General features: G+C 37.3%; 1 protein-coding gene across 1 annotated transcript in view; it reads left to right on the forward strand.

Annotated features, from left to right (window-relative positions):
* ANXA10 (annexin A10) overlaps positions 1-23122 on the forward strand; it is a 72603-nt gene extending 49481 nt beyond the window's left edge. The window contains exons 5-11 of the mRNA XM_032172284.2: positions 923-1043; positions 13752-13805; positions 13902-13995; positions 15249-15344; positions 17435-17493; positions 20256-20378; positions 23054-23122. Of these exons, the coding sequence (XP_032028175.2) occupies positions 923-1043; positions 13752-13805; positions 13902-13995; positions 15249-15344; positions 17435-17493; positions 20256-20378; positions 23054-23122 (616 nt within the window). The remainder of the gene's footprint in view (positions 1-922; positions 1044-13751; positions 13806-13901; positions 13996-15248; positions 15345-17434; positions 17494-20255; positions 20379-23053) is intronic.
* Positions 23123-25756: the final 2634 nt, after the last annotated feature.

Raw genomic sequence — 25756 nt, forward strand, 5'->3', positions numbered from 1 at the left:
TGTAGGTTGCCTGTTCACTCTGATGGTAGTTTCTTTTGCTGTGCAGAAGCTCTTTAGTTTAATTAGATCCCATTTGTCAATTTTGGCTTTTGTTGCCATTGCTTTTGGTGTTTTAGACATGAAGTCCTTGACCATGCCTATGTCCTGAATGGTATTGCCTAGGTTTTCTTCTATGGTTTTTATGGTTCTAGGTCTAACTGGAAAAAACTTCTTTAAAGTTCATATGGAACCAAAAAAGAGCCCGCATTGCCAAGTCAATCCTAAGCCAAAAGAACAAAGCTGGAGGCATCATGCTACCTGACTTCAAACTATAATACAAGGGTACAGTAACCAAAACAGCATGGTACTGGTACCACAACAGAGATATAGACCAGTGGAACAGAACAGAGCCCTCAGAAATAATGCCGCATATCTACAACTATCTGATCTTTGACAAACCTGACAAAAACAAGCAATGGGGAAAGGATTCCCTATTTAACAAATGGTGCTGGGAAAACTGGCTAGCCATATGTAGAAAGCTGAAACTGGATCCCTTCCTTACACCTTATACAAAAATTAATTCAAGATGGATTAAAAACAAGACTTTTCTGAAAGGAATGAAGTCAGAACTTTCACTAAAATGTTAAAATGAGATGAAGCACTTAGAAAAAGCAGTGGGCTGGGCAGCAGTCTATGGAAATAGAATGCATAATTCTGAATTTTGCGAATCAGAGAATGTGAAATGACTCTCAATCCTTTTTTTTCAATTTTGGAATAAAGATTTTTAAAAAATAGTCCTATGCTTATGTTACCATTAGGTGACAGAATTCTTTGGCAGACAGTTTATTAACAAAGAAATGTCAACAGGTGGACTATATTTCCTGGGCTTTCTACTCACAACTGGGAAATAACATTAACTTACTCAAAACACATTGATATATAGTTCTATAATAAATCATAACTTTATCATGTTTTCTTATGCAGAATACAGCAATAATCTCCAAGAGGACATTTATTCGGAGACCTCGGGACACTTCAGAGATACTCTCGTAAACTTGGTCCAGGTATGGCATTCCAAAATTTACATCACTTTGCACAATCTAAGAAAATAGGTATATGTCATTGCCAAAAAAAAAAATAGAACAGAAAACTCCAGTATATTACAGTTCAACAGTAAATTCTGTGTAGTAACATTTACTGCAGCCATGTTCAAAGTACTCAACTAGAAATTCAACTTGTTAAAGACAAATACGGATAATGCATCAGCTCTACTTTCAAAAAATTAAAAATCTATTCTAAAGAAATTATAAATATACATGTATGTATAATTAATTGTATATTCCGAGAAAATTAAAATATTAAAAATATTACAATTAAAATTAATAATTCTAATTAGAAATAATTTCTTTTTTTTTTTTTTTTTTGAGACAGTCTCACTCTGTCACCCAGGCTGGAGTGCAGTGGCATGATCTCAGCTCACTGCAACCTCCTCCTCCTGGGTTCAAGTGATTCTCCTGCCTCAGCCTCCCATGTAGCTGGGACTACAGGCACGTGCCACCACATCCAGCTAATTTTTGTATTTTTAGTAGAGATGGTTTCGCCATGTTGGCAAGGCTGGTCTCGAACTCCTGACTTCAGGTGATCCGCCTGCCTCAGCCTCCCAAGGTGCTAGGATTACAGGCGTGAGCCACCACGCCCGGCCTTAGAAATAATTTCATTTTTAAAACTGCTACATGGGCTTAGCGCACACTAACATTTCTGAGCTCCTACAATGTGCCTAGTACTGTGTGAGGGGAGAAACAATTTTCTCATTTAATAACAACAAAACACTATAATACAAATATTCTCATAAGTACTTCAGAAAAGAATAATCAAAAAGTATAAAGTGCTAGCTCTATGATTGTCTAAAGAGCTAATAGGTAGAAATCCCGAATTTGATTGCTAGAGACTCTAAATGCCAGCATATGATCTTCAATGCAGCCTATAAAAATTCTGTGGTGTTATATATTACCAAAAAGGAACACTACTTCAAGTTAAAAGTAGAGTTTATCATTTATGTTTCTGTACTGACTAAATGATATATAAGTATTTCCATTTAATGAATATTTCTTGAAAATATTCCACATATTAGCATTGTAATACATTGTATACATATTCGCCAATGTGCCTGTTATCCTGTTTAGCAAAGGCACTCAGGAATGCAAAGAGAAAGAGAGTCAGCGTTCAGTTCTTAATTTCTAAAAGAGAATCTCAAAGGCCACAGCTGAGAAAAATGTCTTAAAAGCCGGAATTTTGGTTTGGTTTGGTTTGATTTTGTGTTTCGTGTGTGTGTGTGTGTGTGTGTGTGCGTTTGAAATGAAACAAGAGTTTCTAAACCCCCAGACCTTTCCTTTACACATCAAAGGCATAGTAGTTAGCAAAGAATTAGTAGTCACCAAAGAATTTCACTAAAACCAAGAAGTCGATAGAATTTTGTACATGGGAACATGACATTAGAAAAGATTTCAATGCCTTTAAAAAAAGAATACATGAAAGCCTTTTTAGTGGGAACAAAGCTGGAAGAGTAGGACCTAGGAGAGAGAAAGATCTATAGTCCAGGTGGAGGGGACTAGAGTGAGAATCCTGCCTAAGGCCCTCAGGAACCCAGAGCCCCACACTCTTAGGTTGAGGAGTTAGAATCACTAGATAAAAATGCAAGTAGATCATTGTCTATTTTTTCATCCTTTTCTCTGAACCCCTCCAGTCCCAATTGCTTCTATGAGTTCCTAGATTTGTTTTTAATCTAAACATTTCTGTGGCTACTGTGGATAAACTCTGAGAAGTCCTTCCCTGTCCTTTATCCTGGTTGGCTTTATCTGAAGAGGTGCTATGGAGAACAGACAGTACTCAGTCCCTGAATTTTTATGGTCTGACTTATCTATTTCATGGAACCTTTCTACTTTATGATGGTGCAAAACTGCTGCAAATTTCACATAATAGTTGATATTCCATAAATTATGTGAGATATGTAACATACTTTATTGTAAAATAGGCTTTGTGTTAGATAATTTTGCCCAGCTGTAGGCTACTGCAAGTGTTCTGAGCACATTTAAGGTAGGCTAGGCTAAGCTATGATGTTCAATAGGTTAGGTGTATTAAATGCATTTTTGACTTGGGATATTTTAATTTACAATGGATTTATCAGGACGTAACCCCATTATAAGTCGAGAAGCCTCTCTATATCCTTGAAGGTTGTACCACTTTCATAGCAGTTCAACTTCGGCAAATTTAGAGTCCTCACGTTTTGTTTATAGCATACGTTATCAATGTTTCTTTAATCTGGGTTTGTAATGTCTTTGAAAATGAGGATCTCTTAAAAACTTAGAAGAGTTGTGATCTACTTGCTTTTGGTTAGGTCCATTTACCACTTAACCACATGCAAAGTTCTTTCCTAGATATATTTCTCCAGTATGACTTTCTTTGCATCCTTGCTCCCTCATTTATGCCTTTTTTATTTTCACAACTCAAAAACATTTCCTTGAAGGATCTCTCCCAAAGTAAAACTGGCCAGGTATTACTAGAGGGCTGAGTCATAGAAGACCCTTACTTTTCAAAGCCTCTTCAAGTCTCAGCTTACATTGCTTGGAATCAGTAAGTGGTTTCTCTTTCTAACTCTTCAAGGCACAAAATTTCTAAACTTTCCCTCTTCTCCCTTGTGTGTCTGCTTGCAAACTAACCAGTTATTTACTGAGCTCATCTCTTTCTTGTAATAGATGACTAAATGCATAAAGTAAATGCCATTTCTCAAGCTCGCAGGAAGACCAGAACAGGTGTTACTGATCAGAGTGCATCTCCCTTCCAAGAAGTGATCCAGAGACTTAGTCTCCTTCCACTGTTACAACTAGCTTTTAAGTTTATCATGTCTGTCTTCAACCCAGGGAAGCAGAAAGAGAATAGAGGTTTCTTCATGGAAGTGTTTATGAGCCTTGTTGTAATGCATATCCATTTCTGCTCAAATATCATTAGCTAAACCCTCACTCAAGGAGGCCTACTTAATATCAAAGGCAGTGAAGTTATTTGTCTTCAAGGAAGTTGAAACAAGTTTTACAATCTGTATTTAGTGTATTTCTTCTTCTTCTTTTTTTTTTTTTTTTAATGGAGTTTCGCTCTTGTCGCCCAGGCTGGAGTGCAATGGTGAGATCTGGGCTCACTGCAACCTCCCCCTCCCGGGTTCAAGTGATTCTCCTACCTCAGCCTCCGGAGTAGCTGGGATTACAGGCACGCGCCACCAAACCTAGCTAATTTTTTTTTATTTTTAGTAGAGATGCGGTTTCACCATGTTGGCCAGGTTGGTCTCAATCTCTTGACCTCTTGATCCGCCCGCCTCGGCCTCGCAAAGTGCTGGGAATACAGGCGTGAGCCACCGCGCCTGGCCAATCAGTGTATTTCAGAGCTGTGAAAGAGAATTGAACATTGCAACCAAGAAATACAAATGGGTAACAGAAGATGGTAAAGACATATTTGTCAATAAATAGAAAACTTATGATGATGACTATATTAGGCCCAAATAGAATTTCTAAAGGGAAGCATATATAAACAAAGAATTTGCTTTGTGGTGTTTGGTTTTGGTTTAGTTTAGTTTAATTTGGATTTCTGTGGTTTGGCTGCATAGTTCATAAAACTCCCACGTCACCACTCTCAGTAAATCATCCTATTCTGAGGATTTTCATCTGTAGGATTATCCATGTCAGTGGAGAAAAGATAATTTGGTTTTTCATAGTACAAACTGAAGCTTCTGGTAAAATGTAGGTATAAGCTCATTTTAATTTGTAACAGATGTTGAAGTCATTTGTAGAAAAATACATTTTCAATAATAATTACTATTTAAAAATAATCTCACTTGACAAGATGCCAATTGAATATTTTCTAACTTTTACATTTGATAAGATTAATTTTAATTAAAAATTTTTCTCAATTTAAAAGGTAATTTTACAATAATGTTGCTACAATAATATAAATTAAAGCAACAGTTTCCACTCAGAGATTCTTCTTGGCACAGGTATTGCCCCTAACAGAGTGAAGCCAACAGTTCCATTATAAACCATTATAAATTCTAATATCAAACAAGTTTTTATTGCTTTAATAGGAAGGAAATTATTTTCCTAAGGACTTTATTTAATTCCATTAAGATTACATCACAGCCAAATCCTGCTCCTGTTCCCTCCCTCCCGTAGGTGTTGATCCCAAGAACATTCCATAATTAACAGGCTGTATGCTGATCTCCGTCTCAAAGTCATCTTCCCAGGAAACCCAACTGGCAATATCCCCTCTGTGTAGAGATGAGGAGACTTAAGATTAGAGAGGTTAAGTGGTGTGCCTGACATTACAGGTCTACTTAATGAAAGGGCTGACATGAAGTCAGGCCTAGATGCACTATACCTCTGCTGTTGAATTGTACTGCTCCTACCTCCAACCCCATTTGGTTCCACTCCAATTCTACTTCTGTTTGGTAAAATGTCAACGATCAAAACTCAAATCCTCTTAGCATTTCTACACCTCTTTAAAGGTTGAGCTATAAACCACCTAAAATAACTGACATCTAAGAATTAGGATCACCGTGTATTTTTACAAAGCAAACATTCTTGTATTTCAGGGGAAAACACAAGTTCCAAAAATGAAACATGAAGGAAAATAAATCACAAGGGAAAAAATAATCAATGAATGGTGACTTTTTGGATGTAATAGGGCAATCAATTTTATTCCCAATTGTAGTTATTTTTTTCCTAAAATTAAACAATGATGCTTTATTAATGATAGGGTGTGTACATGAGTATGAGTATTTGTATATATAATAATATTGTTTGTGTAGATATACATATATTTTAAAATAACACACAATATTTTATCACTGGTTTTTACCTAATTTGGATTATGAATGTACAGGATGAACTATTACTTTTTTTAAAAATATAACATCAACTTGAATTTTTAATTTGATTTTCCTTCTTATATATTTCATTAAATTTTTCAAAAAATGTAGCACCTATAAATTTCTATGAATTACATGTATGAATAGCTCAGATTTTTATTGCTTCCACACACAACTTTATTTCCTAGTTTTAACAGAAAAAGCTAATCCTGTATACTGCAGACAGGACAGAATCAACATTCTATTGCTTGTGTTTTAAGTTTAGAGTTTTAGGCTTTTGGTTCCTAATAGGCATAAAGATCTTCTCCAAACCATGATTCAGGACCCAAGAATCTTTTCCATTTGTGGTTCCACCAAAAGTGTTACTTCTTAAATTTGATTTCTAGAATTGGAATATTAAATATATGTATGAGTATTTAACCTTGGAATAGCATTTAAGTACAGTAAAATTTTCCTTTCAACATAGAATACCAACAAGTGTGGGTGAATCAAGACTTACATTTTATAAGAAGCCAAGGAAAATTAATAAAGTTTACTTTAACATTATATACTTATAAAGTTTCACAGTACATGTTCCTTAAAATGTAAAATACACATTTTCCTTAAAATGTAAAATACAATTCTAAAAATATAATACATATTTCATAAAGATTATTTAACTCATAATAGAAAATGGAGGTAACAAACTATTAAAAACTTAATATAATCTCCTTTAATAATAGTTTCTTTGAAAATCAGAAGTTCCATGATAATTTATACTGTTAGTAAAATGTATGACTTCTCTTAGATTGTTAAATAGTTCAAAGATTTTCTATTGGCTTCTCACTTCTACATTAATGACTCCTCAGTTTGGAACCACTGACTTAGGATTTGGATCAGTAAATTCAGAAAATTGGAAAAGATATAAAGTTAATAATGGGATTGTAAAAGTCCATCACTTCTCTTGATCATTGTCTGTGGTGTACACCATTTCAGAGAGAATCTGTCTAGATATTTTACAAAAAGAAATGGAGTTTTCTTCCTAACGGGAGGTGAAATTTGGAGCTGGTGAGTTCCTAGTGGATAACTGTGGGGCACCGTACTGTAATCAAATCTCTCCCATCAGTTTTGTATCTTTGGATTTATCATTTAACCTTTATAAGATTCAGGTTTTTACTCTGTAAATTAAAGGATATAAGCTGATCCTTCTTTCAATTCCTTTCCAATACAAATATTCTCCAATTCTTTGGTTGTTATAATCAAGTCCTCTACCTCCCTATGCATCTTCACTTTTAGGATCAAAGGGCAGATGACCCATGGTTTTCATATCTTTAACATCACTAAAATTCAGACACACCCATTTTTTTTTTTTTGAATTAATAGAGACTGGGGTAATTGGAGCATAGGAGCCTTAGGCTTTTATGAAATGGCAAGTGTTAAAAATCATTGTCATATTTTCCAGAAGATCTTTTACTTTACTTTATCTATAAAGTGTTTCCTGACAGGATGATTTCTAATAAGGAAGCAACTGAGCTGGAACACATTCTTCTTGAAAACTAATGCCAATTATTAAACTGGCTCACAATGCTTCCTGCATGCTTTTATTACACAGATTTATGAAAGATCTAATTATCTGTCAAATAATGAAAAATTAGTCACTTAGAGATTAATCAATATGTGCAAATCACACTGGAGATGATAAACATTTTCAGGAAGAGAAAGAATGGAAACTACCCAATTGGATACTTACTCCTTATCTTGGCTTTCAGAATTCTCCTATGACAGTTTCTTGAACCCGTACAATGAGGCCTCTGGGAGTGTTACGGCCGACAGCTTTCAATAATCATCTGTAATCAACTCATCGCCTCCAAATATTTTCACCCACATCTTAGTCCTTTCATTTCTTCCTTTCCCATGTTTATCATGCCCGTAAACTAAATTCTGTACTCATTTATGCCATTTTCCAGTATTTACATCAATTAAACATACCTTGTGGCCATCTCAGGCCCTTTATATGACAAAGCCAGCTTGACTCTGCCTTTGTCAAAGCCAAATGACAATCTTACTTATTCACATTGTTTAAATCCACCAGTGTGCTTAAAGTGCTCTTGGCAATTAGCTGCATAGGAGAATAAACAGATGGGCACCATTTCAGGCTAAATGTCCAAAACAATTATCTTTCCAAACAATATTTCAGATATGTAAAGTTGCAGAAAATTCTTAAATATCTCTCACAAACTTTGCAAAGTCAGGAGCTTACTTAGCTATAAAGGCTGAAGATCACTAAGAAAATATCAATAATCCAGAAAATCTTCCCACATCCACTGATGCATCTTTGAAGTCTGCCATCTAAAGTTATTTCTTTACTTTTCCAATTAACATTTCCTGAATGCCTACCATGTGCCAAGCATGATTTTAGATAATTGGGAATTATTGGTGAACAGAAGAGGTAAAGATCCCAGCCCTTAAGATGTTTGCATTCTAGCAAGAGAATATGGACAATTAAACATAAATTTAATAAATACGTGGATTATATAAAATATTAGAAGGTTGATGAAAGATATGGCAGAACAGAGTAACAGGGAGAAGTATTGTAGGGCTGAGCATAATGGGTAGATTGCCATATTTTTTTTTCTTTTTTTTTGAGATGGAGTTTTACTCTTGTCACCCAGGCTGGAGTGCAATGGCAAAATCTCGGCTCACTGCAACTTCAGCCTCCTGGGTTCAAGCGATTCTCCTGCCTCAGCCTCCCAAGTAGCTGGGATTATAGGCACCTGCCACCACGCCTGGCTAATTTTTGTATTTTTAGTAGAGGCGGGGCTTCACCATGTTGGCCAGACTGGCCTTGAACTCCTGACCTGAGGAGGTCCACCCGCCTCAGCCTCCCAAAGTGTTGGGATTACAGACGTGAGCCCCTGTGCCCCTCCTGCCATATTATATAGATTGATCAGAGTAAGCTTTATTGAGAAGATGAGATCTGAGCAAAAATATGAATAAAAGAATGAGTTAACAAATAAATCAATGTGATAGGATGTTCCAAGTAAAGAGTATAGCTAGAGAAAAATGTAAGGTAAAAAAAAGCTAATGGGTATGAGGGATAGCAAGAAGGCCAGTTGGTGGCCTCTGAGCAAGCAAAGGAAATGTACTATAATAGTAAATGAATTCAGAGAAGCAGCACGTGGTAAGATTACGTCAAATCCTGAAGCCATTTTAAGGACCTTGGCTTTTCCTTTGAGTGAAATGGGTAAGAAGTAAGTCATTGCTGGGTCTTTAGTGAAGGAATGTGGTCTTATGCTTTAAAATATTCACAATAGCTGCTATATTGAGAAAAGACTACAGGGAGACAAAGGTAGAAACAGAAGCCTATAAGGAGGCTGCTTCAGCAGTAAAGCTAGCTGTAACATTAACTTGGATCCATAGGAGAGCATTGGCAGTGGTGATAATTGCCCAGTTTCTGGATGTATTTTAGATAGCAGCAGGAGACAGACAAATCTTAAGGCAGATAGGGGCAGTGAAATCCAACCTTCACACCAAAGACAGTTTAAAGCTGAAAACCCATCTACAAGTCTCAGATAAATCCACAGACCGGACTGGGAACCTCTCTTCCCATGTGAGGTGCTTTCCTCTGGCTGATCCCCACCCTTCACCTATTTTACATATTCCTACCCTTCCCTAATTGGTTTTTTACACTGTTGCGCCCATCTTTGAGTGGTGCCTTTTTTTAGCTTCTTTTGTGTACTAACAAACCAATCAGCACATACACCCCCATTCTGAGCCCATAAAAACGCTGGACTCAGCCAGAGCAGGGGATTGCCCACCTTTGGGTGGTGGGGGAGTAACTACCCAACTTTGGGTAAGGGGGCTGCCCAACTTGGGCAGCTCTCTGCTGAGAGCTGTTTCTCACCCAATAAAACTCTTCGCCTTGCTCACCCACTGGCTGTCAGTGTAACCTCATTCTCCTTGGATGTGGGACCAAAACTTGGGACCTGCCAAACAGCAAGTGTGAATAGAGCTGTAGCCCTGTAGCACTCCCTTCCCACTCACCAAGCAATGGGAAAAGTAGCTGCTTGGCTCCACATGCCCCCTTTAGTCAGGCTTTGGATGGTGGAACTGAACGAGCTGTTAACACGCCCCTATTCACCTGGCGTCTCCAAGTTTTCAGGCACCACCATCTCCCCTTCGTCTGGACACGGGAGTCACTTGTGACATGCCTGGTCAAGCCACAAGCCCCACATGGAGCCCGCAACTGTGCCAGCGATTGGAGGAGCCAGCTGGTCCCCATGCTCACTCGCTCACACATCCCCGCACTCTGCAGGCTGAGTGTGCAGTCACAGTGGCCACAGGATCCAGGCCAGGTTGCAAGTCAAACACAGCCCAGTAGGCTGAATGGGCAGGGTACCTCCTGCCACAAGCCCAGGGCGAGCAAGGCCCAGGCAGGAGCATTGCCAGCCACAGAGGTCTCCAAATGGCAAAACGCACAGAAAAAAAATCTGTGTCATTTGGAAGGCAGTGTCTATATTATTTCCTGAGGAATTGGATGTGGGCTATGAAAAGGCTGAAGAAAACAGAATCAAATGTGACTCTTAGTTTCTTAGTCTGAGCAACAGAAAGGATGAAGTGCAGTGTGGAAGACTGAGACTATAGAAAGAGTTTGAGGTGGAGGGAGTCAAGGCATTGGATTTTCAACATGCTAAACCTAATATGTATCTTAGAAAATCAAGTGGAGATGCTGAATTGGCAACTGGAATATACATATCTGAAGTTTAGATGACAGATCTTTGCTAGAGATGTAAATAAATAAATGGGTAAGATAAATGGGTATCATTACAATATAGATGGAATTTAAAGCCACATGAGTAGATAACATTATCAAGAGAAGAAATGTAAATATAGACAAAAAGATGATCAAACACTGACTACTTGGACCTTCCAAAATTAAGAGATTGAAAAGAAGAGAAACCGGTTCACCAGACTGAGGAGTAACCAATAAAATGAAATAGATAGCAGGATCCTGGAAGCCAAGTGATGAAAGTATATCAAGAAGAAGAGAGTGTCAATTATACCAAATCCTACTGATCGATTCAATAAGATGAAGAAGAATTACCACAAATGTATGTTATTAAATAAATGGCATATAGTCACAGAAGATATAGCATATTAATTGCTTCCAATTATTTGTTGCTTGGTATAAATTAAAATCATAAGAAAGAATTTGAAAGGGAGCCAGAGAATATTATGTAAAAATAAATTATTTAGGCTAAGGGAAGAGTATGGTAACCAGACCTCAGAGTCAGAAATGCCACTGATATTTAATACACATTCTTCTCTAACAATCAGACCTTGGGCAATTCACTTAATATCTCTAATTTTTATCTCCAAAATATGAGGTGGAACTCCTAAGGTACCTGCACCTCAACATTTCCATGATTTGAAAATAACACCTGGCCGGGCGCGGTGGCTCACGCTTGTAATCCCAGCACTTTGGGAGGCCGAGGCGGGCGGATCACGAGGTCAGGAGATCGAGACCACGGTGAAACCCCGTCTCTACCAAAAATACAAAAAATTAGCCGGGCGTGGTGGCGGGCGCCTGTAGTCCCAGCTACTCGGAGAGGCTGAGGCAGGAGAATGGCGTGAACCCGGGAGGCAGAGCTTGCAGTGATCCGAGATCGCGCCACTGCACTCCAGCCTGGGCGACAGAGCAAGACTCCGTCTCAAAAAAAAAAAAAAAAAAGAAAATAACACCCATAGTCCTACCACTCAATAACATTATTCGCTCCTTTAATTTAATACACAGATTTCAAAATAAGAATTGCATATGTGCAGTCTTAGTCTCTTGGTATTTTAAGCAAAGGAAATTGAGCAAGAAGAAATGTGACTGACAAACTCATGCCTATTTCTCATCAGTTGTTCATCTTTAGGGGACATACAACTTTTGAGTTATGATTAAACATTAAATGTTCCAGGGCTACAAATTTATGCACAAATGGTAGCTTACTTATTTCTTTGTGAATAAATTGCACTTTCTCATATGCCTCTAGCTTTTTGTTATCAAGAAAAACAGCCTAATATTTAATCTAAAATGGCAAATTTCATCTATGTGATACTTTGAATAGTGAATGTGGGTGCATGTTCAATCTCATTCATACTTTTATTGGGTTAAGTATTTGACACTCAGATTTCTGGCCATCCTCCTCCTTTCTTTCCAAGAAGGCAATTGGTAGAGAGATGTGTGTGTGTGGTTAATGAACTATCTTGGCAACAGGAAGGTCACCGCTGTGTCCTTAGATCAAGATATTGCCTGCATTTTGGCTGATCTTGACTATGGAATAGCAATTCTTGGCAATTCTGGACATTGAACATATGAGGTGTCAATGACCAGCATATGGGCATTTATCAGTGTTAGCTGCTAAGATAAGCCACTGATTTAATTTATGATCTTTTCTCTGTCTTACTTTGGTCAGAGCCAAACTGACCAGTTTGGTCAGAGAAACCTTTCATGATGATTTAGCCTCACCTTTACTCTCACGGGAGCTGAAGACTCCCCCAAAGGTCTAGCTGTGTCTCCCACATACTTCAAGTCAATGTGGTCTATCCTGTAGCCCTTGGCTGCTGGAACACTGTCCCTGCCATGATCATAAACAATTCAATCTGGCAAGCTTCCCCACAGGTTCTCAGCTAGATTGCAAGTTCCTCCATCAGGAACAGGTAAGAAATTTGGGATCCCATTCATACTATTTAGGGATTGAGGTTTATTCAAGGAAGTTGTGTTCAAGACCTCCCTGTGCCCAATCTTGCTGTCTCACTGGATTCACTGCACTGTGGCTATTCCCAGTGTCCTAAAAGATGACAGGGCTAGGCACAGTGGCTCATGCCTGTAACCCCAACATTTTGAGAGGCTGAGACGGAAGAATCACTTGAGGCCAGGAGTTCAAGACCAGCCTTGTCAACATGGCGAGATCCTCTTTTTGAGAAAAAAAAAAAAAAAAAAAAGGTTAGCCACGCATAGTGGCACATGCCTGCAGTCCAAACTACTCAGGAGGCTGAGGCAGGAGGATTGCTTGAGTCCAGGAGGTCAAGGTTACAGCGAACTATGATCATGCCACTGCATTCTAATCTGTGCAATGGAACAAGGCCCTGTCTCAAAATAAAAAGGAAAATGGTAGAAGCAGAAGCTACTGTACTTTCAGTGTTCCCGTAACATAGTTGGAGCAAGGAGAAAGTCTCCCTTCTATATCTCGACCCAAAAGAAACAGTTAATTAGACTGATAACATGTCTCCCTACCTCTTTCTCCCCACTGGCCCTCATAACCCTCAGGAATCAATGGACCCTGCATTGGTTAGCACCCCTTCCCTCCTGTTTGAAATGATCGACTGGATCATGTCTGTTCTCTAAATGATAATGGAGTGAGAGTTAAACAGATTTACAAAATATTCTCACTGCACAATGTCTGAATTTCATTACTATTTTGTTGTATAAATCCTATTGTGCAAGTCAGAGACGGACTTTCTCTGCATTTTTGCTCTAACAATGTTAACACTCATTTCTAACACCCACTGCCATGGTCAGGCAGTGGATACTCAGTTTGATAAGGGAGAAGATACTGTACAGAGACTTGGAAAACTGAAAAATGCCTAAAAGTCTTTCAAATATTACCAGTGCTGCAAAGAAAAAGAAAAATAAAATAATGCACATTTTAAGACAAAACCTTATATACTATCTTCTAAAGTATTCACGAAATCAGGAAATGAACACTTACTCCAGATAATAACGGAAGTTCCTTGGGAACAATCAGAATGTTTGGTGGTTCAAGGATTTCAGTCCCACTAACCAATATGAGTTGCTGACTAAGAACATTTACATGGAAAACCTGTGCTTACTTTACAGGGGACCAGAGAGGAAGGATATACAGACCCTGCAATGGCTGCTCAGGATGCAATGGTAACTAGAACCAGTTCTCAGACTGACTGCAAAGAACCTTGGTTACAATGGGCTGGAGTGGTTCTGATGCTACTTCTGTGCTGGCTAATGTTCCAGGTCCTATGGGAAGCCTGTCAGCAGAAGACGGGGGAGCACAAAACCATGCTGCAAATGATCCTGTGCAACAAGAGCTACCAGCAGCTGTGGCTGGGTAATTACTAACTAACTGGGTTTCTTTCCAGCTACTCGACCGATTATATAACACAAAGAAGGTGGTTAACTAGAAACAAAAATGAAATATTACAAGGAAATAGCGGAAAGTCAGTTATCTCAAGGGTACTTATTTTGAATTTTGTTTATAAAATGTGCCTTATTTAATGACATTACTAAGGAATAAATATTTCCTTAATATTTTTTCCAATAACTTTCAAATACTGAGCATTTTAAAAATAATCTCTGTATTTGATGGAGTATTTATTCAACTATATTAGCTATTTCTTATTAGGGATATTATATGTTGTCTTGCAAAAATGTATAGTAAATATAGTTTAACAGTCAATACTGCATCAAGGTCATTATTATTGATGTCATGATTTCTGCAATATCGACAGAATCTTATTGGTCTTAGAGGGTGCACTCATGTTAGTCTGCCCTTTGTTTGACATTCCCTAAACTACAGTGTCTTTTTCTTTTATTAAAAAAAAATTTGTTTTTTTCTATATAAAATACGCAAATGGCTGAAAATTTTCAACAGATGGCCTACCCTACCCCAATCCCACATCTAGACTTTACAAGTCAGTAAGAGATATTACCTGTCTTAATGATAATCGTAATAATAATAATGAAAAGACATCTTCTTGCTTCTAATTGTCAGTAAGAATGGATGAGAACTAAAGTTGCCTGGGATAGTCAGATAACTAAGTTCTTGAAATAAGGAATCTTAATTTAACACAATTCTAAATTAGTAAACCCTAGTCTACACTCATAAAGTTGATTTCATATTTCTCAGAATATTCTTTATAGATAGTTTGACTGCTATTTTAATCATCACAGAGAGGACTTTTACACTTAATTCTCATATTTAAGCTCTAGTAGGAAGTTTGCTGTTGACATAAGCCTATTATATATGTCCTAAATAACTGGTCCATAAATAATGGCTTGTTGTGTGCTTCCTCTCAATTTAAATCAGCAGTGAGTTAGTGGGTCCCACTGGAGGTGGCATTTGTTCCCCAGGAGAAGAGAATAATAACAGGTCTTTGAAGTTCAAGATTTATGCTGATTCTACTAAGAGTATTTGTATTTGTTTCAATGGTATTTATAGCAAACATAATTGATGGCAGTAGTACTTTTAATTAATTATTTTATGGAAAATATGGATTTTTACCATGTGTAACGATCTAATATTTGTATTATAAATTTATAATATTTTCAAAATCTCCTTTGAATTACATCAATTTGTTAAAGTTTTCCAGGAATTTCAAAATATTTCTGGGCAAGACATGGTAGATGCCATTAATGAATGTTATGATGGATACTTTCAGGAGCTGCTGGTTGCAATTGGTAAGTAATAAATTATTTGAAGCACAGCAGACATTTTATTTCTCAATAAATGCTTAGTGGCTCTGATTGAACTAAAGATGCAGGAGTAAGCTCTTGATCGAGTCATTTTCCCTTGAATTTTATTATTTAAAAGGACATAAACTCCATAGGGGAAGAATACATCAGCTACTAATAAAATGCACTAAACTGGCAACCTGATAACTTTAACGAACTGATAGCCTTCCCTAACAGCTAGTTCAACTTTCATACCAGAAAACACATCATTCTCAGATATTTTCTCTTTGAATTGGCTTCTCACACTGTTCAATCCATTTTATCTTTACTGATTTCCATTCCCTTGTTCAAGAGCCGATAAATACTTAACAGTGTGGTTTTCTTCTCTTTAGGAGGAAAAGGATTTTTTAGTGACCATTACTAATAAATTTTGGTTTAGGAGAAAATCCTACCATAAAACAGATTTACCAAGTAGTGATTTTCCTCAGGCTATTGTGATAGTGGCACACCTCTTGCTCCTTCCTAAGTAAGAAATGATATCCCTCCATAGAGGACAAAACAGGGCGAGTTATCCAGAAAAACTGCAATAGAGCTACCTGTGCAATAGAACTATCTTTGTCTTATACTGTGCTGGTAAGTTGACAGCACACATTTCAGGGACGACCAAAGGAGGTCATTGTGAAATATCTCCATCGAAGGCATAGTCAAGTAATCACTTAGATACTAGTTGAATAAATGAATATTGTGATTTTCCATCCTTGAATGGCAGAGGCATACGTGGGCGTGAGAGCTGACAGATAAAGGAATTTTTGTAGCTTATCTAGTAAAGAAGTCTCAAGCTAGGGTTCCATGAAAACAGTTTGATGAAACCCCTAAAATAGTATGCAATAGATGACTATTAATAACTGTGTATTCTTTCTGAAAATGTTACATTTATTCCAGAAAATTCTCTACAAAATTTAATAACCATATATCACAACAAAATCCTTCATTTTATAAACAATGCCTAAGGAAATTAAGTGACTGCCTCCAAGCCTATTAGCTGATTAGCAACAAAGTTATGACTAAAACTCATAATATCCGAATCTCAAGATAGCTTTCTTTCCACTATAGACCCCTGCCACAAAGCAGTGGGCATAAGAGAAGAAGTGGTGGACATTAGAAATGGCAGAAAACATTTCAACTCATTTATTCACTCAGCAGACATTTATTGAGCACCTACTGTTCTAGACACTGACTTAGGCACTGCAGCTAGAACAATGAAACAACAAAAACAGCAAAAGTTCACTGCCTTCAAGGAGCTTTTAAGGAGTAGTGACTCAAGAGTGATTATGAAGTTTTTGTGTATTAAAAATGAAAGAAAAGATGAGGGTATAATCTCATAATCTAAAATAATTACTTAAACTACCAGAGAAATACTGTTATGATGATTTCATTCTGGCTAGAAATTATAGCCTCTCATACATTACCTATTCATGTATTAATTTGTTAACCTCATCAAATAAACTCTACTGAATGTTTATGATCATCAACTGACTTCCAGCAGGGTAACTGTTGACCAGGCTCTAGGCTGTTCTACTGCCTTAGCAGTTTTTATTAGATAACTTCTAGAACTGGTCTAGACCAGTTGTGGTCCATAGTTTCCCCTTAAGAGATTTCAGGTCTACTCACAAATCTATAAGTTACTAAAAATAGCATTCAAATAGATGAACAAATTACATGGGAGCTATATCATATTGAATCCTACAATAATAATAATAATCTATAATAGTGTTAATAACCTAGGTCTCTTTGAAGCTCTATTGATTAAATTTTCAGTTAAAGATGATAAAGTTTTCTTCATTAAGGCTACATGAAGGAACTAACAAGAGTTCCAACAGATAGAAATAGACCAAGTGAAAATCTGCATGACTCATTATAATGTTGTTGCTTTATATTTTTTTCCGGTGGCTTATAGTGTTACCATTATTCTAAGTGTTGACATTGTAATACAACGTAAGAATTGTAAGAGGAAAAGTGTTACTGTTTCTCAAATTCTGACGAAAATATATGTTTTCACTCTCAATGTTTCTTCTTCTCTCTCTGATTTCTCCTAGTTCTCTGTGTTCGAGACAAACCAGCCTATTTTGCTTATAGATTATATAGTGCAATTCATGTAAGTAAGACTCATATATTTTTAAAATTTCTCCAGAAATTATGTCTGTTTTCTCAAAGGATTAATTTTACTTCCATCATTTAAATGTTCATTACCATTTTTGAACTTGTATGTACAAAGAAAATACACCCAAGTGAAAAAAATGGTTTGGACACCAAAAATAAGACATGTCAGATAAAAATAATGTTCTGCTTTCTGTATCAAATTTAGGGAACCATATTTGGGGTGTATCTCCCTGTGCACTTTAGAGATTATTTAATATCTGCAGAAACTGGTAAATGCAAATGTTTTTGTATGGTTCCAAAGACCCCCACATCAGACTTATGCAAGTACAAAACATATGGCATTAAGCAGAAAATGTCAAAATATTACAAACTCTCAGCAAGAAATTACTACGTTCATGACGTTTCGATACACGAAATTATGTCAATGGATATTTTTAAACATTGTGCTATTTTCAAAAAGTATTTAAAGTGATAACTAGAAAACCATAAACTCTAAATCTATTTTTGTAATTAAATGGGAATGTTTTTCATACTTCAATGTGTTATTCAGTCACACATACTTTGGAGCATTCTTTTTTTTTTTTGAGACGGAGTCTTGCTCTGCTGCCCAGGCTGGAGTGCAGTGGCGTGATCTCGGCTCATTGCAAGCTCACCTCCCGGGTTCACACCATTCTCCTGCCTCAGCCTCCCGAGTAGCTGGGACTACAGGCGCCCGCCACCACACCCGGCTAATTTTGTTTTGTATTTTTAGTAGAGACGGGGTTTCACTGTGTTAGCCAGGATGGTTTCGATCTCCTGACATCGTGATCTGCCCGCCTTGGCCTCCCAAAGTGCTGGGATTACAGGCGTGAGCCACCGCACCCGGCCTGGAGCATTCATTTTTTTAAAAACAAACATTTAAGTGCATCACATAATGCACTCCTTATCCATATCTACATGAAACAGAAAAAGAAAGTCTCGGCCGCGCGCAGTGGCTCCTTTGGGAGGCCGAGGCGGGTGGATCACGAGGTCAGGAGATCTAGACCGTCCTGGCTAACACGGTGAAACCCCGCCTCTACTAAAAATACAAAAAATTAGCTGGGTGTGGTTGCAGGCGTCTGTAGTTCCAGCTACTCGGGAGGCTGAGGCAGGAGAATGGCCTGAACCCCGAAGGTGGAGCTTGCAGTGAGCCAAGATTGCGCCACTGCACTCCGGCCTGGGCAACAGAGCGAGACTCCGTCTCAAAAAAAAAAAAAAAGAAAAGAAAAAGAAAGTCTCATACAGATAATTATACACATGTTGTAGCCTTGAAAACTCAAAGAAAATGATTAAAAATAATCCAATAATACAGTAATTTTAATAATCAGTTTTATCCTCAAAGTAAATTTAACAGATATACTTCTTAAAAGTAGTCAGCATGCTGGGAAAATATGTTAATAGTCAGGAGTATGTTATTATATATCTTTTGCAGTGTATTTTCTCATTTATGCAAAGGAAGAACCTGGGTAACCCCAGAACACAAAAGGAAGATCAATGCTCACAGTCTTGCTTCTCTCCTATTCTATTTTCTAGGAGAAACAGTTGATTTGGTTAAACATTTATTTGAAATAGTGTATTGGGAAACGCTATAGGATGATTTCAATTGTTTCTTTCTCAAAGAACCAACCATTACAACAACAGTATGAAGCTTCACTTGTGAATGACTATGGGAAAATAATCACAATTACCTTGATTCCAATTATGCACAAATTCAAGGCTACTTATTCTAATAATACACGAAAACTGTATTTTTGCTGTGTATGTGTTATAAGGCAAAAGGAAGATAAGCATATTCACAAATGGTTTGTAGGTACAAAGAAGGATTGTATATTCAAGTAATGTAATTTTTGATACATGAAGACCTCAAATGTCAAATATTTGTCAAAAAGCTGCTTTAATCACCCCTGAACCAAAGATATATTCTGTATTCTCCTCCAGTGCACTCTAAAGTGAACGATCTACATTTTAAATTTGAATACTTGTTAGATTATTCATTTTAACCACCTCAAATTATGAAAAGTTTATTAGTAATATACATTCAAAACATTCAGGCTTCAAAAATTAGATTCTGTTTTCTGGCCACTAGATGTCACAATTACTCCGTTTGGAAAGACAATTTGAAACTGATTTGTTAGGGTGCAGTATTTCTGGGGCTAGCATACAGACATTGATTTTGTATTTTTCTGCATTTGAATTTAAATCTGCAAATATTTGAATCACCTAGAATTCTAATTTTTATAATTCCTCAATGATAACAAGAAAATAAAATTGTTATTGCTCTCTTAGACAAATCAATGTCCATCTGACAGAGCTGAGAATGTCTTCCCCTCCAAGGAAGAATTCTTACCTGGAAGGACCACAGGATCAGATTTGCAGTTTATAATGCAGTGTGAGTGGGACAGTGTGAAGGTTAACAAGGCTAGAAAGGGGGAGCAACTATTGCAGAATCAGGGTGAAATGATAAGGGTCAGAGTCAAGGTCGTGGCACTGGACTAGAGAGCACAAGGCATTCAGAAAATAGAATAATTCACTGTCAGCATGAGGTAAGGGAGAGGGAGAAGTGACAGAAATGACTCAGGATCTCAGCCACAGCCTGTGTGGCCAGTGATGCCAGTGTTGGAAGAACTCAGGAAGAAGAGAAAATGACTACAGAAAAGGAGTGTGTCCACTTGGGACAGACTGACTTTCAGGACGCTGTCTTCTCATTTCTCATTTCCCCCACTTTTCTGTATCTTTTAGGACTTTGGTTTCCATAATAAAACTGTAATCAGGATTCTCATTGCCAGAAGTGAAATAGACCTGCTGACCATAAGGAAACGATACAAAGAGCGATATGGAAAATCCCTATTTCATGATATCAGAGTAAGTTTCTGACACATGATTTATTTGGACCCACATTTTCTCCTTTTTGAAACTGAGATAAAAGCTCTCATTCAAATAACTTCATGGCAGAGTCTAAAAAGTTAACTATTCAGACAGGGATAACCTAGTTTTGTCCTCTACACAGTCTTTAGAACATCAGCAGGTGCTAACTTAGAAAACCCTTTACCACAGCCGGGCGTGGTGGCTAACACCTGTAATCCCAGCACTTTGGGAGGCTGAGGCAGGCAGATCACAAGGTCAGGAGATCAAGACCATCCTGGCTAACACGGTGAAACCCCGTCTCTACTAAAAATACAAAAAACTAGCCGGGTGTGGTGGCACACGCCTGTAGTCCCACCTACTCGGGGAGGCTGAGGCAGGAGAATCGCTTGAACCCGGGAGGCAGAGGTGGCAGTGAGCTGAGATCGCGCCACTGCACTCCAACCTGGGCAACAGAGTGAGACTCCATCTCAAAAAAAGAAAAAAAAAAGAAAACCCTTTACCTCAGCGACAGAACTTATTCCTTTTTGACATGTTTTACCCAGAAGCATTGATGCAGTCAAGCAAGATATTCATTCTCTATAATTGTGCTTAAAGAGCTAAATTCTGAAGTGTGATCAGGCTCAGGAAAAATATATATTGCAAAAGGCTGCATTACTTTTGAAGAGGTTTCTTAAATCAGCTCAGCTCTCCTCTCATATTGTCATAGAAGGCAGGGCAGTCAGTCAAATATCATAAACTGCTAATTCGGAGGGACTCAATGTTCCTAGCTATATACAACTCTACATATCCTTATCCCTTTAGCCCTTGAAGGGCAAAGGAGCAATGATTCAGTGCTGAACAAGCCAGTTTTTTTCATTCTGATACTTTTAAACTTCATGCATTTTGATAAAACCTAACAAAGAATCCTCAGAATATATAGGACCATTTACCTAACTGAGAACCTAGCGGAAAATAAAAATGCTTGGCACCTTGTTCAAAAAAGTTTAAAGAATTTCAAGATGGTGAGAGCAGAGCATTAAACCAAGTCGAGCACAGGGACATGAGAGTAGAGCTTAACTTATATTTTGTGCAGAGCTAAGAGCTATTACCTTGTTCATGTTGTTTTCATCTGAAATTTGTAATTGCAAGAAACCGTGTTTTAGTTTATTGAAAGAGTAATCTAGAAGCAACCTAAAGCCCAAGAGATCACATAATACAGAAGACTTTGTAGGCCTCTGGAGAGCCGAAATGGTTTCTAAGAGGAAGAGTTGATGGAACAGTTAAGAGAAATCTTATTCCTTCATCTTTGGTAAAACTCTCCTACAGCCACTTTCAAAACTCTAAACTCTTTTAGTGATGAGAAATGCATGGCATAATTCATTTTCTCAAGGAATAAATTAGTTCTTAGGCACTTATTATAATTAATCACAACCACCTCAAAGTCTGCTAATATGAAAATGTAATTAATGCAACTTTGCTATGTACATTTAAAGCACTGAATTATCATTACATGACTTGGTGCCAAAGCACCTTAATATGAAAGTTGATACTTAACAAAGAAACATTTTATAATAATATTTATTTATTACTATCATTGATTTTGGAAAATATAGAAATTATAGAAGACCATTACAAGAAAATTAAAACCGCCCTAATTTTCTACAGATAATCATTCATAAACTTTTATTCTGCTATGGTGTGCATGTTTGTGTCTCCCGAAAATGTGTCTGCTGAAATTCTAACCCCAAAGTGATGATATTAGGAGGTGGGGTCTTTGTGAGGTGATTAGGTCACGAAGGTGGAGCCCATGAATGGGATTAATGTCGTTATCAAATAGGCCGAAGAGAACACCTTTGTCCCTTCTGCCATGTGAGCTTAGAATGAGAAGAAGCCTGTCTATGAGAGACAGGCACTCAGCAGGCACCACATCTGCTTGATCTTGGCCTTGCCAGCCTCTAGAGCTGTTAGAAATAAATTTCTATTGTTTATAAGTCACCCAGTTTATGGTACTTTTGTCACAGCTGCCTGAACACACTAAGAGAGATACTTTCAGTCATTTTCTAAAACTATATAAATAATAATATGTTTTGCTATGTAAAAGAGTATTTTTATTGAATCATGGTATTCTGCTGTATAAGCTATAAAGTACACAAACTACCTCACATTATTATACATTGCTTCTCAATTTTTCACTATTATACATAATATTATGGTGTATATATTTTTAGCACAAAACTTTGTGCTTATCCATGATTGATAATAACTTTCTTAATATATGTTTCTTGAGGTAGAATTACTACATTAATAATTATAAACATTTTTAAATCTTTTGAAACATATTTGTTCTCTACATTCATTTATAACAATAATAATCATAATATTAGGGTACGTCTTCCTAAAGTTGAGGAGAATATTTAATTCTAAGGCAAGTTATTGTTCTTATAAATACACATTCAGGTTCAACCAACTTTATATAAACCACATACTACTGACTGTAACCAGAGCATTATTCTTCAACACCTTTCAGTGGGAATAGTACTTAGGACATGTTAAATCTTTAGATGAGAAGAGAAAAGTAAGTAAGTTTAGAAATGCTAATGGTCCATGGCTCTTTCATAGTGCAGTTCAGAGGAATTATGCTTCCTTTTTAGAACTATTATGATATTTTATTTCAAATATATTTTTCTTTTCAGAATTTTGCTTCAGGGCATTATAAGAAAGCACTGCTTGCCATCTGTGCTGGTGATGCTGAGGACTACTAAAATGAAGAGGACTCGGAGTACTGTGCACTCCTCTTTCTAGACACTTCCAAATAGAAATTTTCTCATAAATTTGTACTGTTCATGGCACTATAACAAAACTATACAATCATATTTTCTCTTCTATCTTTGAAATTATTCTAAGCCAAAGAAAACTATGAATGAAAGTGTATGATACTGAATTTGCCTACTATCTAATCAGCAATTAAATAAATTGTGCACGATGGAATAATAGAAAAATTGCATTGGAATAGATTTTATTTAAATGTGAACCATCAGCAACCTACAACAAGAGAGTCTGCTCAAGGCTGTCTTTATCATGATTTGAAAGACCAAGGAAAACGCAGTGTGACCATCCTTGTTTGGGGAATTTTTGAGACTCCTATACAATTACAATAAAGCTAGAGTGATCATCTAAAGCAGGCTTTAAAAATAAGTAAAGATGTAAACCAGCAAAATGCAGCCGGGCATGGTAGCTCATGCCTATAATCTCAGCACTTTGGGGGGCCAAGACAGGCAGATCACTAGGTCAGGATTTCGAGACCATCCTGACCAATATGGTGAAACCCCCATCTCTACTAAAAATACAAAAATTAGCCGGGTGTACTGGCGGGTGCCTGTAATCCCAGCTACTCAGGAGGCTGAGGCAGGAGAATCGCTTGAAAACAGGAGACAGAGGTTGTGGTGAGCCGAGATCGCACCACTGCACTCCAGCCAGAGCGACACAGCAAGACTCTGTCTCAAAAAAAAAAAAAAAAAAAAGATATAAACGAGTAAAATGCAGCCCAATATATGCTTGCCTCGATTAGATGTATAAGAGATTTGGGTGTAAAAATAGTGTGTGTGGCCAGGCGCAGTGGCTCATGCCTGTAATCCCAACATTTTGGGAGGCTGAGGCGGGTGGATCACGAGGTCAGGAGATTGAGACCACGGTGAAACCCTGTCTGTACTAAAAATACAAAAAATTAGCCGGGCACGGTGGCGGGCGCCTATAGTCCCAGCTACTTGGGAGGCTGAGGCAGGAGAATGGTGTGAAGCAGGGAGACAGAGCTTGCAGTGAGCCTAGATCACGCCACTGCACTGCAGCCTGGGTGACAGAGCGAGACTCTGTCTCAAAAAAAAAAAAAAAATTATATATATATATATATATTGTGTGTGTGTGTGTGTGTTCGACTTCCAGCTATTCTTTTTTTGTGACAGTACTTAACCAACTACTTGCCCAAGCTATGTGAGAAAAGCCATTTCTCTCTCTTTTTATCTTCACCTTTTAACAGCAGCCTCAATGACTTTTGGAAGTTATGATATGCATTTTTTGTGCCATCAGTAGAGCATGGTCTCTTCTGTCTCTCAAGGTTCACAAAGTTAGGAGTCACAAAGGAAAAATACTCATGAGATCAGATTTGGGGAATAACCTAAACTGATGCCACAATCTAGCCAGAACTGAAACCAGAGGCAGGATGGGTGAGTGTAACCTGGAACCAAAAGGAAGAAAATTATCCTGAAAACACATGAAAGTGTAAAATTCACTAGTAAAGCAAACACACAAATGTGGAAGAGAAAGGAGTCACAAGTTACCACCACTGAAAAACACCAAACCACAAGAATAAACAGAGGAAAAAAAAAAAAGCAAAGAATATACGAAACAACCAGTAAACAACTAACAATATGATAGGAACAAAACCTCGTATATCAGTAATAACCTTGAATATAAACAGATTACATTCTCCACTTAAAAGATATACACTGGCTGAAAGGATAAAAACAAACAGATCCAACTATATGCTGCCTACAAGAAATGCACTTCACCTATGAAGACACATATAGACTGAAAATAAAACTATGGAAAAGATATTTCAAGCAAACAGAAAGCCAAAGCAAGCAGGAGTAGCTATATTTATAGTACATAAAATAGACTTTATGTCAAAAAGTAAAAAAAAAAAAGACTACATAAGTCATTTCATAATAATAAAAGAACCAATCCAGTGAAAGGAAATAACAATTCTAAATATATATGTACCCAACATTAGAGCATCCAGATTCAGAGAGTAAATACTACCAGATCTAAACGGAGAGATGAACTCCAATATAATAATATTGCGAGAATTCAACACTCCACCTTTAGCATTAGGCAGATCATTGAGAAATAAAATTAACAAAGAAACATTGGACTTAAACTGCACTTTAGGGCTGGGCATGGTAGTTCAGACCAGTAGTCTCAGCTACTTGGGAGGCTAAGGCAGGAGGATTGCTTGAGCCCAGGAGGTTGAGACTGCAGTGAACTGTGATCATGCCACTGCAGTCCAACCTGGGCAACAGAGTGAGACCCTGTCTCAAAAAATAAAGGAATAAGTAAACTGCTCTTTATACCAAATAGACCTAACAGACACTTATAGAACATTTTCTATAACAACTGCAGAAGACACATTCTTCTTATCAGCACATGCAACATTCTCCAGAAAGGACTATATATTAGACCATAAAACAGTCCCACTGAATTTTTAAAAAATCAAAATCATATCAAGCATCTTTTCAGACTATAATGAAATAAAACTAAAAATTAATAACAAGAGGAACTTTGGAATGTATACAAATAGGTGGAAATCAAACAACATGTTGCTAGATGAACATCAGATCAGT

This window comes from Hylobates moloch, unplaced genomic scaffold (assembly GCF_009828535.3).
Source record: "Hylobates moloch isolate HMO894 unplaced genomic scaffold, HMol_V3 SCAFFOLD_3, whole genome shotgun sequence".
In the NCBI taxonomy this organism is placed as follows: Eukaryota; Metazoa; Chordata; class Mammalia; order Primates; family Hylobatidae; genus Hylobates; species Hylobates moloch.